At 45.6% G+C, this 15,717-nt stretch overlaps 1 protein-coding gene across 1 annotated transcript in view; it reads left to right on the top strand.

Annotated features, from left to right (window-relative positions):
- The window catches only part of LOC141473062 (myosin-4-like), a 34,792-nt gene extending 20,496 nt beyond the window's left edge, over positions 1-14,296 (top strand). Inside the window, exons 23-39 of the mRNA XM_074160372.1 lie at positions 352-497; positions 586-676; positions 1,448-1,837; positions 1,926-2,052; positions 2,445-2,563; positions 3,275-3,471; positions 3,981-4,164; positions 5,079-5,244; positions 6,043-6,167; positions 8,130-8,438; positions 8,525-8,728; positions 8,813-8,938; positions 10,112-10,282; positions 11,770-11,874; positions 11,954-12,049; positions 12,493-12,780; positions 14,231-14,296. Coding sequence (XP_074016473.1) covers positions 352-497; positions 586-676; positions 1,448-1,837; positions 1,926-2,052; positions 2,445-2,563; positions 3,275-3,471; positions 3,981-4,164; positions 5,079-5,244; positions 6,043-6,167; positions 8,130-8,438; positions 8,525-8,728; positions 8,813-8,938; positions 10,112-10,282; positions 11,770-11,874; positions 11,954-12,049; positions 12,493-12,780; positions 14,231-14,296 — 2,910 coding nt within the window. The remainder of the gene's footprint in view (positions 1-351; positions 498-585; positions 677-1,447; positions 1,838-1,925; positions 2,053-2,444; positions 2,564-3,274; positions 3,472-3,980; positions 4,165-5,078; positions 5,245-6,042; positions 6,168-8,129; positions 8,439-8,524; positions 8,729-8,812; positions 8,939-10,111; positions 10,283-11,769; positions 11,875-11,953; positions 12,050-12,492; positions 12,781-14,230) is intronic.
- The last annotated feature ends 1,421 nt before the right edge of the window (positions 14,297-15,717 follow it).

A 15,717-nucleotide genomic window follows, 5' to 3' on the forward strand; every position in this document is an offset into this window, starting at 1 on the left:
GCAGCATGGAAATACTTGAGGAAGTTATGAGCACAAGGAATTTGTCAATATTTAGCAGTCTATATGCTAGGAACTGCAGCCACTGGAAATTTTTAATTTCTGTATTTTTCAAAAACTTGCACTTGAACTGTGCACTGCAAAGCTGTGGACAGTTTAATATCTGAAACTAAAGCCTAATGGCAGCTCTGATCTTGCAACGAGAGTGTAGCAGAGTTGGAGATGAGAATTATATACAGGATCTGATTGTTTTCTCTATTTGTCAATTTCCTACTCTAGTTAGATTTTTAAATCAAGAATAGTTACTTTCAAAGTATAATTTACATGTTTCAAAGTACGTTTTATGTGTTTTAGCTTGAAGGATCTCTGGAACAAGAGAAGAAACTGCGAATGGACCTTGAGAGAGCAAAGAGAAAACTGGAGGGAGATCTAAAAATGTCTCAGGATTCCATCATGGATCTGCAAAATGATAAGCAACAGATGGATGACAGGCTACAAAAGTATTGCATTGATTTTTTTATGCTCTGAATTCTAAAATTCTAAAATTTATCTTAACCATATTGAATTTGCATTCTTGTTCTTTAACAGAAAGGATTTTGAAATTAGCCAGTTGCAAAGTAAAATTGAAGATGAGCAGGCTCAAAGTTCTCAACTGCAAAAGAAAATTAAGGAGCTTCAGGTAAAGTTTAACAGTTGTTTATATTTTTTAGTCACCAAGCACAAGTTCCTGAGAATTAATTAATATTTATTCTTAAACAGTTCTACAAAAATATTCTCCTACACATGAATAAAACAATTAACCTGGATTCTGGGTGCTGTTCGCATCTCAGGGCTCTTTTACAGCAGCTCTGGCCTCCAATCATACACACCTATGTGAGAAATTTCTTAAGTGAAGCTTGTGGCAGGCTTTGAAAATGGATCAGATACTGAGTTATAACAGTAGTGAAGCCACTGAGTACTACTTTTCTAAGAAAACAATAGAATGTGAAATAATCTGTCATGATCAGGACAGAGATCACCTTCTAAATGCATAGCCAGGAAGACAGTTCTCTTCAGTGCTATTATCCCACGGTTGCTCATCTCAATGTCCCTTCCATCTTGTTTGCTGATGGAGAGAGGACACCGCTTTGTTTTGGCCTAATTTTGGGGAAATTCTAAGAAACTCACATTCCTTTACATTTTCCAGTGACACATCCCCTATTTCTTCAGAAAACTAGATTAGTAGATCCTTCATAACATAATAAATCCATTCTGAGCTATAACATAAAAGGAAATACCAGATTTTACATTCACTATTGTTCCAAGACTGAATATTGCATGTCCTAGGACACAATTCAGTGAAATTTCTAGTGGTGATATAAATGGACGTGAATGGTTGCTCTTCATTCCTTAATGATAATTTCAAATCTGTCTATTCAGAAATCCTCATTTAACCAATTAACTTTCACAGGCTCGAACAGAGGAACTGGAGGAGGAAATTGAGGCTGAACGTGCAATCTGTGCAAAGACTGAAAAGCAGCGAGTTGACCTCTCAAGGGAGCTGGAGGAGATCAGCGAGCGCCTGGAAGAAGCAGGAGGGGCTACCGCAGCTCAGATCGATATGAACAAGAAGCGTGAGGCAGAATTTCAGAAGATGCGTCGCGACCTCGAAGAGGCCACGCTGCAGCACGAAGCCACGGCTGCCGCCCTGCGGAAGAAGCACGCGGACAGCACGGCTGAGCTTGGGGAGCAGATCGACAACCTGCAGCGAGTGAAGCAGAAGCTGGAGAAGGAGAAGAGTGAGCTGAAGATGGAGATTGACGACTTGGCCAGTAACATGGAGTCTGTCTCCAAAGCCAAGGTTGCTGCACAGGAAGAAACACTTCTCACCGCCATTGTTCTTCTGAACAATTTGATGAGCTGAAGGATATGTTTCTATCTCTTAACAGAGCAATCTGGAAAAGATGTGCCGAGCCCTTGAAGACCAGTTCAGTGAAGTCAGAACCAAAGATGATGCACATATACGACTAATTAATGATCTGAACATGCAGAAAACACGTCTACAGACTGAGAATGGTGTGTCCCTAGGTTAAATGTAATTGTTCTTTGGCAAGTACTTAAATATGCTGTCTGCCTGCCTGTGTATTTTGTAATATATTCATCACTGGGTGATCTGAACAAAACTCAGACTGTAGAATTTCCTCCTGGTGGCAGTCAAAATTCCACCCAAGGAAACAAAACCAAACCAAAAGCAGCATTGTCAATCAAAATGAGTGAGTTTTTTGGTCAGTGTGCCAGCACAACATTTATCTTTGATAGTTTTCTCCTACTCATGGGAACGGAATTGCTACTCTCCCTTCATTTTACCACAATATATTTTGTAATCTCTTTCCATATGGCTAGCTCTTCTCATTTTTATGTTTTATGTTTCATATCTCTGTCTAAAAAAATAAATGTTTTCTCATTAGGTGAACTTACTCGGCAACTGGAGGAAAAGGAGTCCTTGATCTCTCAATTGACTCGAGGCAAACATGCTTCCACTCAGCAGACTGAAGAGCTGAAGAGGCAACTAGAGGAAGAAAATAAGGTTACTTGTTTTAATTTGGACTGACAAATTGTAAAATAAATCAATGAGCTGAAGCAATAAATGAGATTTCTCCTCAGAGAAAGGTAGAGACATAAGAACATTAAAAATTTTGAACATTGTCTTGGAGTATAACACATAGATAAGATTAGAAATTAAATAAGGAAGACAGTTTAAGCCCTCATTATCATGCTTTCTGAAGTTGAAAATCATGAGAGAAGTGAGTGGAAATAGCTCTGTGCGCATACCTTACTGCTACGGGAAATCCCTCAGGCAAAAAACACAACAGTAGCCAAAAAAAACCAAAGAGAGCAGAAGTGCAGGTGTACCCTGGGTCAGATATGACGACATAGTTTATAGTTTCTTCCACCTTCAGATAAAAACCAAATTCTACCTGAAAAGCTTATAGGGAAACTTTTTGAGAGATAATTCCCACCTTGACTGTTGCTGGATTTCCTGTCTCTTTGCCTGAAGTGCTTGGTGTGGATGAGCTGGATCGCAGTATCCCTGACAAGGTGGACAAGTGTCTGATCTTGCTCAACAACTTCAAATCTGCAACACAGAGTCCCTAATGTTATTCACTTTGCTCTTTCTGTTATTCGAGCAACAGTTGCCCATGGGCAGTGAGATGTGGAGGTTTTATCGAAATACAATAAAAAAATCCAGTCACAAATTGTTAATGTTTTGACAATTTGTATACTTTTAACTACCCAGGCCAAGAATGCCCTGGCCCACGCCTTGCAGTCTGCTCGCCACGACTGTGACTTGCTCCGGGAACAATATGAGGAGGAGCAGGAGGCCAAGGGGGAGCTGCAGCGTGCCCTGTCCAAGGCCAACAGCGAAGTGGCCCAGTGGAGAACCAAATACGAGACGGACGCCATTCAGCGCACAGAGGAGCTGGAGGAGGCCAAGTATGTGTAGGGATGGTCTGGAGCAAGTAGAAGGACATTTAAGTGTAAATGTGAGAAGGAACTGAAGGAAACCAGAATATGCTTGTAGGGACAATATGCAGAGCAGTGTCCTTTGTAATGTGTTAGGAGTGAAAAGGGGAGCGAGTAGAAGTTTAAAGGAGGAAAAGGAGTAGAGGCTTGGGAGTGTCTCCAGAAAGGAGAATTCCAGTGCATTAACTATGCAGTTAATCATAACAGTTGAGAAATCACATTCTTTGCCAATATTTAAAGTGTGTTTCTGGTTCCTCTCCACGTTGGTGTAGTCTACCCTTTGGGTAAGTAATCTCCCAGCCTATGCACCACTTAAGCGTGCTGTGTCATCCCAGGCTCCTATTGATGCTCACTGTTCACATCACAGCTTTCTATGTTGCTCTGTCTGACCATCTCCCCCATGCCAAATTCTCTTCCTGCCCATTTTCTGAGAATGCCAGAATTTTCCTTCTCTCAGCTCTGATTGTCTCATCCTGCAGAAAGAAGCTTGCTCAGCGCCTCCAGGAGTCAGAGGAGCAGATTGAGGCTGTCAACTCAAAGTGTGCTTCACTGGAGAAGACAAAGCAGAGGCTGCAGGGGGAAGTGGATGACCTCATGATTGATGTGGAGAGGTCGAATGCAGCCTGTGCAGCATTTGATAAAAAGCAGAAGAATTTTGACAAGGTTCATTCAAAGAGCCTGCCAGATCTGAGTGTTGTTATACATTTGATAGACCAGGCCAAATTCTTAAATTGCGGAAGTTCTTCACTCACAGTAAAATAAATTACATTTTATCCAAAGCAAAGCTATGGTAAGGAGCACATAATGTGACATGTGACAATGATAGTGTCACAGTGTGAGTAATCCCAGATGACCACAGCAAACAATAAAGTAGCTTTCTGATAGTTTTAAAAAGCATGAAGTTTTCACAAGGGAGATAGATTGGGAGGATCCATTTCTAGTCTTTGATCAAGCAGACTGAGCAAGTATTTGCAAGCAAGCTAACAAGCCCTGACTTTTGCTTGGCACTAAGTCTGCCAGCCTTATATTTGGGTTAGGCAGAGCCTCAGACTCATTTTCACAGTTCCAGCCTTCACTGCCCTTAATAACATTTAACAGAATCATCACTCTTTGCCCAAGTGATGTTGCACAGCCCTGTGCCTTGGCCCAGCCTTGTGAATTGGGTGAGTGTGCTAAAAAAGATGCCCTGCAGGGCTGTGGTACCAAACTCAGGAGACAACGAGTAACGTGATCTGTCTTGGTGGGCTGAGTGCAAGACCGCTGGTTCCTGCAATAATAAAAAGGCTCACACAGCCTCATCAGACTAAGCACGTTGTGTCCGGTGCTGTCAAACCAAACTTATGCCTGAGAACTTCGGGTATGCACTAGTGCTGGCTGAAGAGGATAATTTAAGTAGGTTCCACCAAAACAGCCAGAGTACGTATCAGAGTGAATTGATTTTCACAGGGAGAGAACAGCCTAAAACAAAAGACTGTAAAGCAGGCCATGCCTCTTGGGTTCTTGTCCTGTAAAGGTGCAGAGACAGGAGTGTTGCAGAATGGGTCATTCTTATGCTCTGATAGCTCTTGTCACTTCAGGTCCTCGCTGAATGGAAGCAGAAGTACCAGGAGAGTCAGGTTGACCTGGAAGCTGTCCAGAAGGAGTCTCGCTCTCTTAGCACTGAGATCTTCCGGATGAAGAATGCCTATGAAGAAATGGTTGACCAGGCTGAGACTGTCAGACGAGAAAATAAGAACCTCCAGCGTAAGTTCAGATCTCTAGCAGCTCCACCATGATCCACCATCAGCTCCATCAGAATCCACCATGAGTCCTAAGATGCTTCTATATTTCTGGGCTACCAGAGCTCTGCCTCTTCCCAGGGTTTTGTTCCTTATAGTTTTCCCGCAAAGTTCAGGTTAGGCAACTTTCTTTCCTGTTCAGCTGATCACAGTCACAGGCCTACAGCATGCGGCGTCCTGATGGTATTCCTCCTCCGTTCCCACCATCATAATCCCATTCATGGCTAGGGATCAAATTATGGAGAGAAATTATGATGAAACCAGACACTCATTTTTTTTCAGATTATTTCAGTCACTGCCATTAGAAAAAAAATCTGGAGGGCTGTTGTCTATCTCCTGATTATTGGAGGACCATGTAGCTGTGGCACAACAGATTGACATTTAATGAGCAAAATAACTATATAAAGGAAACACAAATCGGTTCCTTCTTTGGGAGCTGAAGGATCCCTGGGGAGTATCTGAGGATAAAGAGAGCAATCAAACAGGACCGTCTCTCGAGCTGTAATTTCATTATCCAGAGGAAGTTGACATTATTCTCTGAGCTCAATGCAGTTGATCCCTCTCATTTTCAAATTGCACACTGAACTGGAAATAGCAGGTAATCAGAAATAAAGATTGCACAAGAGACAAGACCTATTATTTCTCCTCACTGCTGCATCTCACTACATTATTATGTCTTCCATCACTCCCATTGCCAGACAGCAATTGCAGGTCCATTGACAATATTACCTAAGATGAGTTGAATCTGTTTTCTGTGTTGCAGAGGAAATTTCTGATCTCACCGAACAGATTGCTGAATGTGGAAAAGCTAATCATGGACTGGAGAAAGCAAAGAAGCAAATTGAGCAAGAAAAGTGTGACCTTCAAGCAGCATTAGAAGAAGCAGAGGCAAGTGTCCTCAATAAGGAGGCTTGCTTTTAGAGAAATCGTGAATGGAGAAAATTTGGAGATTACACATTCCTGTTTGTCATGATACTGTCACAAAGATGCAGTAGGAGAGCACAAGCAGACCAAATAGTACAGGGACGGCTCCACTCCCATACCTATGTGGCATTTCTTGCTGTGCTATCATGTACAAAAACACTCAGTCCCAGACTAAAATTGAGCTCATTTTGCACCACCTATTTGAATTTGCTCCTCTGAAAGGCTAAAGAAAGGTCACTTGTATTTCAAAACTCTGACAATTTTCATTTTTTAGTCAAATTAATCAAGGATGTTTTCAGAGCATGTCTAATCCATATTTTAAAATTTTCTTGATTTCATCTCCCATTCAAAGAAAAATGACTGTTGAAAAGAATCAAGACTATATTTCTTCAGTTCCTCCACTTTCAATGAACAGGAGTCAGTAATACATTGAAGGAGTCAGTTCATAGGACATGGGTTCTAATGAACATGGAGAGGTTGGTGGGGATCAGCTGAATCTTGGAGATGCTACTGGTACACTGATGTGCTTTGCTGACAAACACTGCATACCAGGTCCTACAATTCCATGGTCCCTCCATCTTCCTTACTGTCTTTGGCTATCCCTAAGCTCTTTATAACTTTAAATCTTACTTTTTTCCCAGTCCATGCCAGATTGCAGCTCTTTCAGTTCCCTCTTGTCTAGGTTCTGCCTTCTCTTCCCTATCTGCTCTGACTGCCTCTTGGAAAAGCTTTTGGTACTTCTATATGACCATACCTGAGTCTCCACAAAATGCCTTTGATAGCTGCCCATGGTATACCTAGGACATAGCTCAAATACAGAGACACAGAATTAACCTAGGGTGGGAAGGATGTTTGGAAGGTCTTTAGTTCAACCTCCTGCTCAAAGCAGGGCTGACTTCAAAGTTACAAAGGTTGCTTGAAGCTTTAACTAATTCTTCTTTATAATTTCTAAGGATGAAGATTTCATAGTATTGCTGGACAACCTTTTCCAGTGAGGCATCATTCTCATGGAAAAACGTTTTTATCCTTATATGCAGTCAGGATTTCCCCTGTATCAACTTTTGACCCTTGCCTTTTGTCTTTTTGCTGTCTACCACCAAGAAGAGCCTCACCTTATTTTCTCTCTAACTCCCCTTAGGTAGAAAAAGAAATAAAAAACAACTGACACATCTCTAATCTTTAGATCTCACTAGATGGGTGGGCAGTAGAAGCAAGAGTTATAGTGGCCATGCAAATCCATCTGCTCTAATTCATGCATCTAAATGTCATCAGTCTAATCCTGAATTAGTCACCATAGGCTCATTCTAGAATCAAAAAGGAGAACTAGGCATCTCTGGAGGGTCTGTTCTTAAAAGGGATGCCAAGGCTACATCAGCCGTTTTATTCTCTGGATGTTCATTTCTGTCCACTGGTTGTAAAGACCCAGCTTCAGGCTTCTAACTCCTAGACATCTGAAGATAGACAGTATGAGTATCAGAGGAAAAAGGCTGTATGGAAGGGCAAGATGCCGACACAGTCACTGGGGTGGGACTAAATGTAGATCCCCTAAGCAGAATTCAGCACAGAGATGCAAGAGAAGGCAAGCTGCTTCTGAGCATGAGGCTTGTCTGACCAATTTTAGGTATTCACATGTTTTGTTATCTCTGCAGTGTCAACATAGCCCTCAGTGCCCAGATCTTATTATATAAGGAGCATTTTCCTAAGGAGTCTCATTCCTAAATTCCTGATTTATACCCAGCTAAGGTTTAATGACTCCTGTGTATGGGAACAGCAGTCATTTTTTTCAGAGCTAGGCCTTTTCTAAAGGTCTACAGTAAGGCAAATATATCTGCGTTACTGACTACAAAGTGTCAAAATTCTGCAAAATTGGGCATTTCCCAATCACGGACACTACAGAGACAAATTATATTATTTCAACCTTGCCAGGGCTCTTTAGAACATGAAGAGGGAAAAATCTTACGTGTTCAGCTGGAGCTGAACCAGGTGAAGTCAGATGTTGACAGAAGGAGTGCAGAGAAAGACGAGGAAATTCAACAGCTGAAGAGGAATCACCAGAGGGTATTAGAGTCTATGCAGACTACACTGGATGCTGAGATAAGAAGCCGAAATGATGCTTTGAGGCTGAAAAAGAAGATGGAGGGAGATCTGAATGACATGGAAATACAGCTGAGCCATGCTAACTGTCAGATAGCAGAGACACAGAAGCACCTCAAAGCTGTGCAAGGGCAACTCAAGGTAGGGACCATGAGGGCTACTGTCCTACAGGTCTTTGCCACTCATTCTGCTTGCCTCTGAATCTCCTTGTGCTTCCACCTTCAAAGGATTCTCAGCTCCATTTGGATGATGTCTTGAGAGAGAATGATGACCTGAAGGAGCAGCTTGCTATGGTAGAGCGTAGAAACAATCTGATGACAACAGAAATGGAGGAGATGCGAGCTGCTATGGAGCAGACAGAGCGAGCCCGGAAAGTTTCCGAGCAGGAGCTGACAGATGCCAGTGAGCGAGTGCAGCTTCTCCACTCGCAGGTATTTGGTATCTCCTTTACAACAGGCATGTGGGAATAGAGTGAAACAGGGTGGGAATGACCTGTCTTCTGACTGTCCCAACAGAACACAAGTCTCCTCAACACCAAGAAGAGATTGGAAGTGGACATTACTCATTTACAGAATGAAGTTGAAGATAGCATTCAGGAAGCCAGAAATGCAGAGGAGAAAGCAAAGAAAGCGATCACAGATGTAAGTCCTCTTGCTTGCCTCTCTTCCACTTTATATTACCACAGTCACTTTTATACTTTAGAAAGGAGCAATCGGGTTGAGAAGAACTAATTCTTCGACATAGGAACAGAAAATATTGGTGACACACAATCCCTCCCACATGGGCCTCACACAGCCTCTGCCCTCCTGCTTGCCCTGGAAGATCCCTTCAGTCAAGGTCCTCTACTCATGTTCTGCTGGCAGTCTGTGTTGAAGAGGCATCCTGCCTCCCCTTTATCATACCCACATTCACTTTTTCTTCCAGGATAAATGTAACAGACAGGATAGAACAGATGTAATAGGAAAAACTGTAATAGGGAAAGGGTGGTCTAACCAAGTCCTGTTTAGACACACCACAGAAAAGCAGAAATTAAGACTAAAGTTATACATGCTTCTATACAAATGCTAGACATGTAAGAAGTAAAGAGATTAGGAATGTTTCACTTAAACAAGGCTACAGTTCCACAGCATCAGAAGAAACAAATCTTAGGACTATCTAGGAAAAGTATATGAAAATGAAACAGAAAATGATCGCACTACTGACTAACAGTCCCACCGTGACTTCATGGTGCACCTGGGCCTGAAGAGCTGTGTCTAGTTCTGGTTGCCCACCACCGGCAGTGCTGTGGGTTCCCCTCTGCTCTGTCACATTGGTGACAGCTATCCATCCAGGTTTCTGAAGATCTCAGCAGGCAGAAGATTTTCATTGTAGTTCGAGATACTGGGAGTCATTTCATTGGCAAAAACTGCTTACGAGTCTGACTCTTCAGCAAATTCAGGCAGCAAATGGCCAGATATTCAATATCCTTTGGAAGCCCAGAGATGCAGAGTGCTAGCTGGTGGTACTTCAAGATGTCTCTAATTTCCACTGACTCTCAAGAAATTAAATTTTGGTACTGAGTCATTTGCATGCTCTAATTATTTTTTTCTTATCATCAACCCTGCCTGTTCTCCAAGGCAGAGTAGTTTTAGAAATACAGATACTGAGAAATGGTAATCCTCTTTATATGACAGACCCTTAGCACAGCCACAGGCACTGACTGAGAACATGGAGAGCCACACACCAGTGTGAAGCTGGGCATTGCTCTTGGGGAGAGCGCAGAACCGCCAGAGACAGGGAGGCCTATTTGTAACATAACTGTGCACTGCTACCAGGCAGCCATGATGGCAGAAGAGCTGAAGAAGGAGCAAGACACCAGTGCCCACCTAGAGAGGATGAAGAGGAATCTGGAACAGACAGTGAAGGACCTGCAGCTCCGTCTGGATGAAGCTGAGCAGCTGGCTCTGAGGGGTGGAAAGAAGCAACTCCAGAAACTAGAGGCGAGGGTATGGTGAAGATGAGGGTGGGCTAAGGTTAAGTTCCTGAGTGGGCCCTTGGTTGGTGGAACCTCCTTGGAAGGGGACAACAGGGACAACCCCAGGTATCTCCAGCAGTTTTGATGAGTTACACTGAGTAGTCGTACATCACATTGTGGGTGAAGAATTTAAGAATGACCTCGTAAAAAGTGAGTGGGCAAAAATGGTGACAGATGAACATCAGGGTAGACATATACAGTAACTTACCTAGGGAAAAATAATTTAAGATAGACTTACTTGGGGATGAAAGTGGAATTGGTAATGCTAGTTCAGCCAGGAGATCTGTCTCGTCCATGACATGCCTCAGAAGCTGTTTGTCCTACATGCAGGAGAAGCAAAAACCCAAAAGAGAAAAAAATTCGGGCTTCATTAGGAAGGGCACTGAGAACAAGACAGAGACCATAACTTGCCATGTGCAAATTCTGGTCTCTGCAACTCAAGAAGGACCTGACAGTTAGAGAAGCATCCAGGGAATGGTATCTAGGGTGGAGCCTTATGAGGAGAGACAAAAAAGACTTGGACTCTCATTTGGAGAGGAGATAGCTCAGGGGGAAGTGATCAGCATTTACAGAATCATGACAGCAGTGACCAAGATGTATTCTGAATGGTTATTCATATCAAAATGCACAATATGAGAAGTAAGGACACACGATTCAGATCAGAACGTCTTCCTCTGGAGATCGGTTTAAAAGAAATAAAAGGAACTACTTCACAGAGCTGGCAGTGAAATTCTGGAACCTGCTGCCTTGGGAGGCTGCAGAGGCAGCTGGTACAAGGTTGCAAAAGGGATCAGAAGTCAGCGGGTTTATAGAGGAACTGAAGGGAAGGGGCACAGATACGCCACCTGTTGTCCCTGCGCAGTATGCGCTGCTGCCACTCCCAGGGGCAGAGCGCCCGGCTGGATGGACCCCTTGCCCGACCAGTTACTGTGCTCTTCAGCTGTTGCAAAATACAGCACAACTGACTCGGGGTTTGGTGCTCTTGGCTTTGAAAATATCCATACAGAAATAAAAACACTGGAGTCCAGGTTTGACTTATATACACTGCAGAAGAGGCAGAGAGCTGTGGGAGGTTGTTAGGGACTATTCATGAGGGTGAGCTGGACTCAAAAATTACAAATTAAATAGATTTCCCCTATTTACCTGGTGAACATTGACAGAACTCTCCCCTCCCTGTTTCAACTTCCTCTTCTCTGACAGATTTAAACCTAATTTTGGAAATAAATGCCCCAGGTATGCACAGCTAAATTCCTTCTATAAATATGGATTCACACAATATGTCACTACTAATATAGCACAGCAAGCAGCTTTTAGCCAGTCTGGCCCAAAGAAGCAGCTGCAGGAAGCTGCACTGTCTCTGCAGCCGTAGTTCACAGAACCCCATTTCCCAGGGTCCTGCAGTGGGATCAGCAGCCTTTCTCGGCAGTTTGCCATCTTCACCATGATGCTGTGTTTCAGATAAATGAGCTAGAAAATGAGCTCGATGCTGAGCAGAAACGGGGAATAGAGTCACTGAAAGGTGCTCGCAAGTATGAGCGAAGGCTGAAGGAGCTCACTTACCAGGTATTTCACATCCTTTGCCCTCTTACGTGCATCACCTCAGTCCATCCTCCGAGGCTGACTTGATTTTCACTTCCCACAGTCTGAAGAGGATAAAAAAAACATTCTCCGGCTCCAGGACCTGGTGGACAAGCTGCAGTTAAAAGTGAAAGCATACAAGAAACAGGCTGAGGAAGCTGTGAGTGGAGAACTCTTTTTAAATCTTTGTGGGCCCAGGGTGGAGATTTCAAAAAGGCCTGGGCTCCCATGTTCATTAAAATTAACGAACACCCAGTTTGATAGGGCAGCTATGGCCACTGGCTTTAAGTATTCCTTACCTGGTAAAGACTTACGGCTCACAACAGATTATTAATTATAGCACAGCTATAATTATCATGGAGCTGTTGCACTTCTGGAGCCGAACTACCCAATTCTGCCAGCTGGAACTGAGCAGGACTAATTGCTCTGTCCCCAGCAGAGGGCTCATGTTGTGACAGTGCTGATAGAAGCGCTTGGAGCGCCGGCAGCACAGGGAGGTGGCTGTGAGCTGTAGGATGTTACTGTGGCCACATGTAATGTGTAATGGTAACGGAGCAATGTCACTTCGTGCCCATGTCACTGACAGCACTGCATGACTTTCAGGAAGAACAGGCAAACGCTAATCTCTCACGATGCCGCAAGACCCAGCACGAGCTGGAAGAGGCTGAAGAACGAGCTGATATTGCTGAATGCCAGGTTAACAAGTTGCGAGCCAAAAGTCGTGATATTGGAGGACAGGTGAGTTGGAGGCTTGCAGAGAAGGACCCTTCTACACCACAAGTGCCACAAAGATCTGCCCAAACACCAGGCAGCCACAGCTGCATTCCTCCCACTCTGGTGCTGGAGCGGCCTCATAAAGGAAGGCCAGAAATTGGCACTTATTCAAAACCAGTGAGTTTTGAAAGTCCTCTTTGTGCTTCCCAAGAGACAGAGCAGATACGATCGATGATAAGAATCCAGGTCTATCAGCAGAATTGGGAGATACTGGTTTTGTGCCAGTAATATGGCAGAGCATTTGCAATAGCCGCAGACCTGAAGCAACCCCAGAAATAATTCAATTGCTCCAAGAACCTCTACATTTTCTTCCTTTCTTTATATTTAGAAATCAGAGGAATGAGGTCCCCGAGCGGAGCTGCGGCAAGCTCTCTTACTATATAGACTTCAGTGCATCCAACAGAGATAGTGATTACATGCTGCAGGTAACTAGGTGTGCATGTAACTGATCTTTGACCAGGTCACATTTAGCCAACCCTACACAGAAGCTGTGAGAAATAAAAAATAAACCTGGGTGATGCCATGGCGACTGTAAGGCCTATCAATTCGTTACGAGATCGACAATGAGTGTGAATGGATGCATCAGGTACGGCAGCAGTTCCCAAACTCCAGGTTATGTGCTACGGGGAGAAAGTGGTTCCCAGGACAATGGGAACACACCCCTCAGCTGTTCTTTGGGGCTTCAACTTTCCTGCGTGAGAGAAGCAAACAGTTAAGTAGGAAAAGTACCGAAAAGATCTGTCCGTAGGGCTGTAACAGTGGCTGTGCCTGGAAAGGCTCCGCTCTTCTGCCCTGGCAGCCCGTGCGTGGCGCAGCTCCGTGGGACGGGACGGGGGAGCGGCTCCGGGAGCCAGCGCCGGAGCGCGGGGAGCGGCCGCCAGCGGGGGAGGGACGGGCGGGGACACCGCCCTGCGCTGCCTGCGCCCCCCGGGGCATCCTCCATCCGGGGCGTGTATGAGCCGGGGGATGCGATCCATGCGGAGGGGGAGATCCGATCCATTCGGGGGTGTGTGGGATCTACTCCATGCAGTGGGCGGGGGGTGGGATCTGTTCCATGCAGTGTGTGTCGGGGGGGATCCGATACATGCGACGGGGTGTGGGGGATCTGCTCCATGCCGGGGTGGGGGGGGTGGGGGGGGTGGGAGGGAAGGTATCTGCTCTGTCCAGCGTGTTTGTGGGGGGATCCGCTCCATGCAGTGATGGGGAGGTGTGTATCTGCTCCATGCAGAGTGTCTGGGAGGGTCTCCCCTCCAGGTGGGGAGGGGGCTGAATCTGCCGAACCCCGCAGGATGGCCCGTTCGCTCAGCCCATCGCCGCCCCGGGAGCCCTGTGGCTGCCCCGGATGCCTCCCGCCCCGGGTCCCCCCCTCAGGAAGGCTGCGGTCGAGCTCCCTGGCCGGTCTCTGCTGGCTCCGGGCTGTCTTCCCCTCCGGCATGCCAGTGGTGGGTGCTTGCCCCCGGGCCGGCCCTGAGTCCCCACATCCCGAAGCACTTCCCCATGAGCAGGATCCCCTCTGCAAAGGGAAGGGTGCTCTGGCTGCCTTCCTCCCTCTCATTTGTGTCTTCAGGCCATCACCACGCATCAACTGGTCGCCCCTCTCAAGGTCCTGCCTCCTCCCCTTGACACTCAGTAGGCATCACCTCCCCGTGATCACAGAATCATAGAATGCTTTAGGTTAGAGGGGACCTTAAAGATCATCTAGTTCCAACCCCCTGCCATGCGCAGTGACACCTTCCACCAGACCAGGTTGCTCAAACCCCTGTCCAACCTGGCCTTGAACACCTCCAGGGATGGGGCAGCCACAGCTTCTCTGGGCAACCTGTTCCAGTGTCTCACCACCCTCATAGTAAAGAGTTTCTTCCTAATATCTAGTCTAAATTTCCCCTCTTTCAGTGTAAAACCATTCCCCCTCATCCTATGGCTCCACTCCCTGATCAAGAGTCCCTCCCCATCTCTCCTGGAGCCCCTTTAGGGACTGGAAGGGACTCTAAGGTCTTCCTGGAGCCTTCTCTTCTCCAGGCTGAAAGACCCCAACTCTCTCAGCCTGTCCTCACAGCAGAGGGGCTCCAGCCCTCAGAGCATCTTTGTTGCCCTCCTCTGGACGCTTTCCAACAGGTCCATATCCTTCATGTGCTGAGGACTCCAAAGCTAGACACAGTATTCCAGATGGGGTCTCACGAGAGTGGAGTAGAGGAGTGATGCTCCTTCCTTCCATGTCATTGCTTTCCCCTCTCGTGTATTCATCTGCACCAATTGTTCTTGTACCTCATGTTCACTTTGGGCTTCTGTCCTGCTTCTCCTGTGTTTTATACTCTGTCATTACTGATGGCTGTAACCCCTGTGCTTCCTGATGGGTCATTTTCCTGGTCCCATCCAGGGTCCTTTGTGCCAGTCATGTTCTGCTAATGCCCCATCAGAGGGTGATCTGCCATCACTGCCTGTCGAGCTGGCCAAAATCATCTTACTGTTTCTTTCCTTCTGCCCTACAGCTACCTGCCATCATTGGCTCTGGCTTTTATGTTCTTCAGCACGGCATTTTCTGTTGTTGGTGACGGATATGGGCAGCCTGGTCACAAACACAGCAGCCTGTGACTTGAACTGTCACTGTGTGTGTGTCCCCCAAACAGATCTACAGATCTACAGCTCACCAGGCATACTGGCAGCAGGTGGGGGAAGCCTAACCCAAAGGGGAAAAAGGATATTGGGACAAGCATTAGCAGGGCTCATTGAGAGAGCTTTAAACTAGTTTTGAAGGGGGATGGGGTCAGAACCAGGGTTACTAAAGTGGTGCCCGGGAATAGCGTGCCAGTGCTAGTAGGTAAAGGTGCCAGCACGGCCTTGCAGCCTGTTGTGGCAGTTGATGAGGGAGAGGACACATGTGGCAGTGAAGACATGAGTAGTGATAAGATGGTAACTGCAGAAATGTCTGCACATGGACAGGTGGGAATTAGTGCCTGCCCTCCCAGAAAAATAGTGGGACGATTAGCCCAGCTGAAGTGTATCTACATGAATGCACGCAGCATGGGCAACAAACAGGAGGAGCTGGAGGCCATC

This window comes from Numenius arquata, chromosome 17 (assembly GCF_964106895.1).
Source record: "Numenius arquata chromosome 17, bNumArq3.hap1.1, whole genome shotgun sequence".
Taxonomy (NCBI): domain Eukaryota; kingdom Metazoa; phylum Chordata; class Aves; order Charadriiformes; family Scolopacidae; genus Numenius; species Numenius arquata.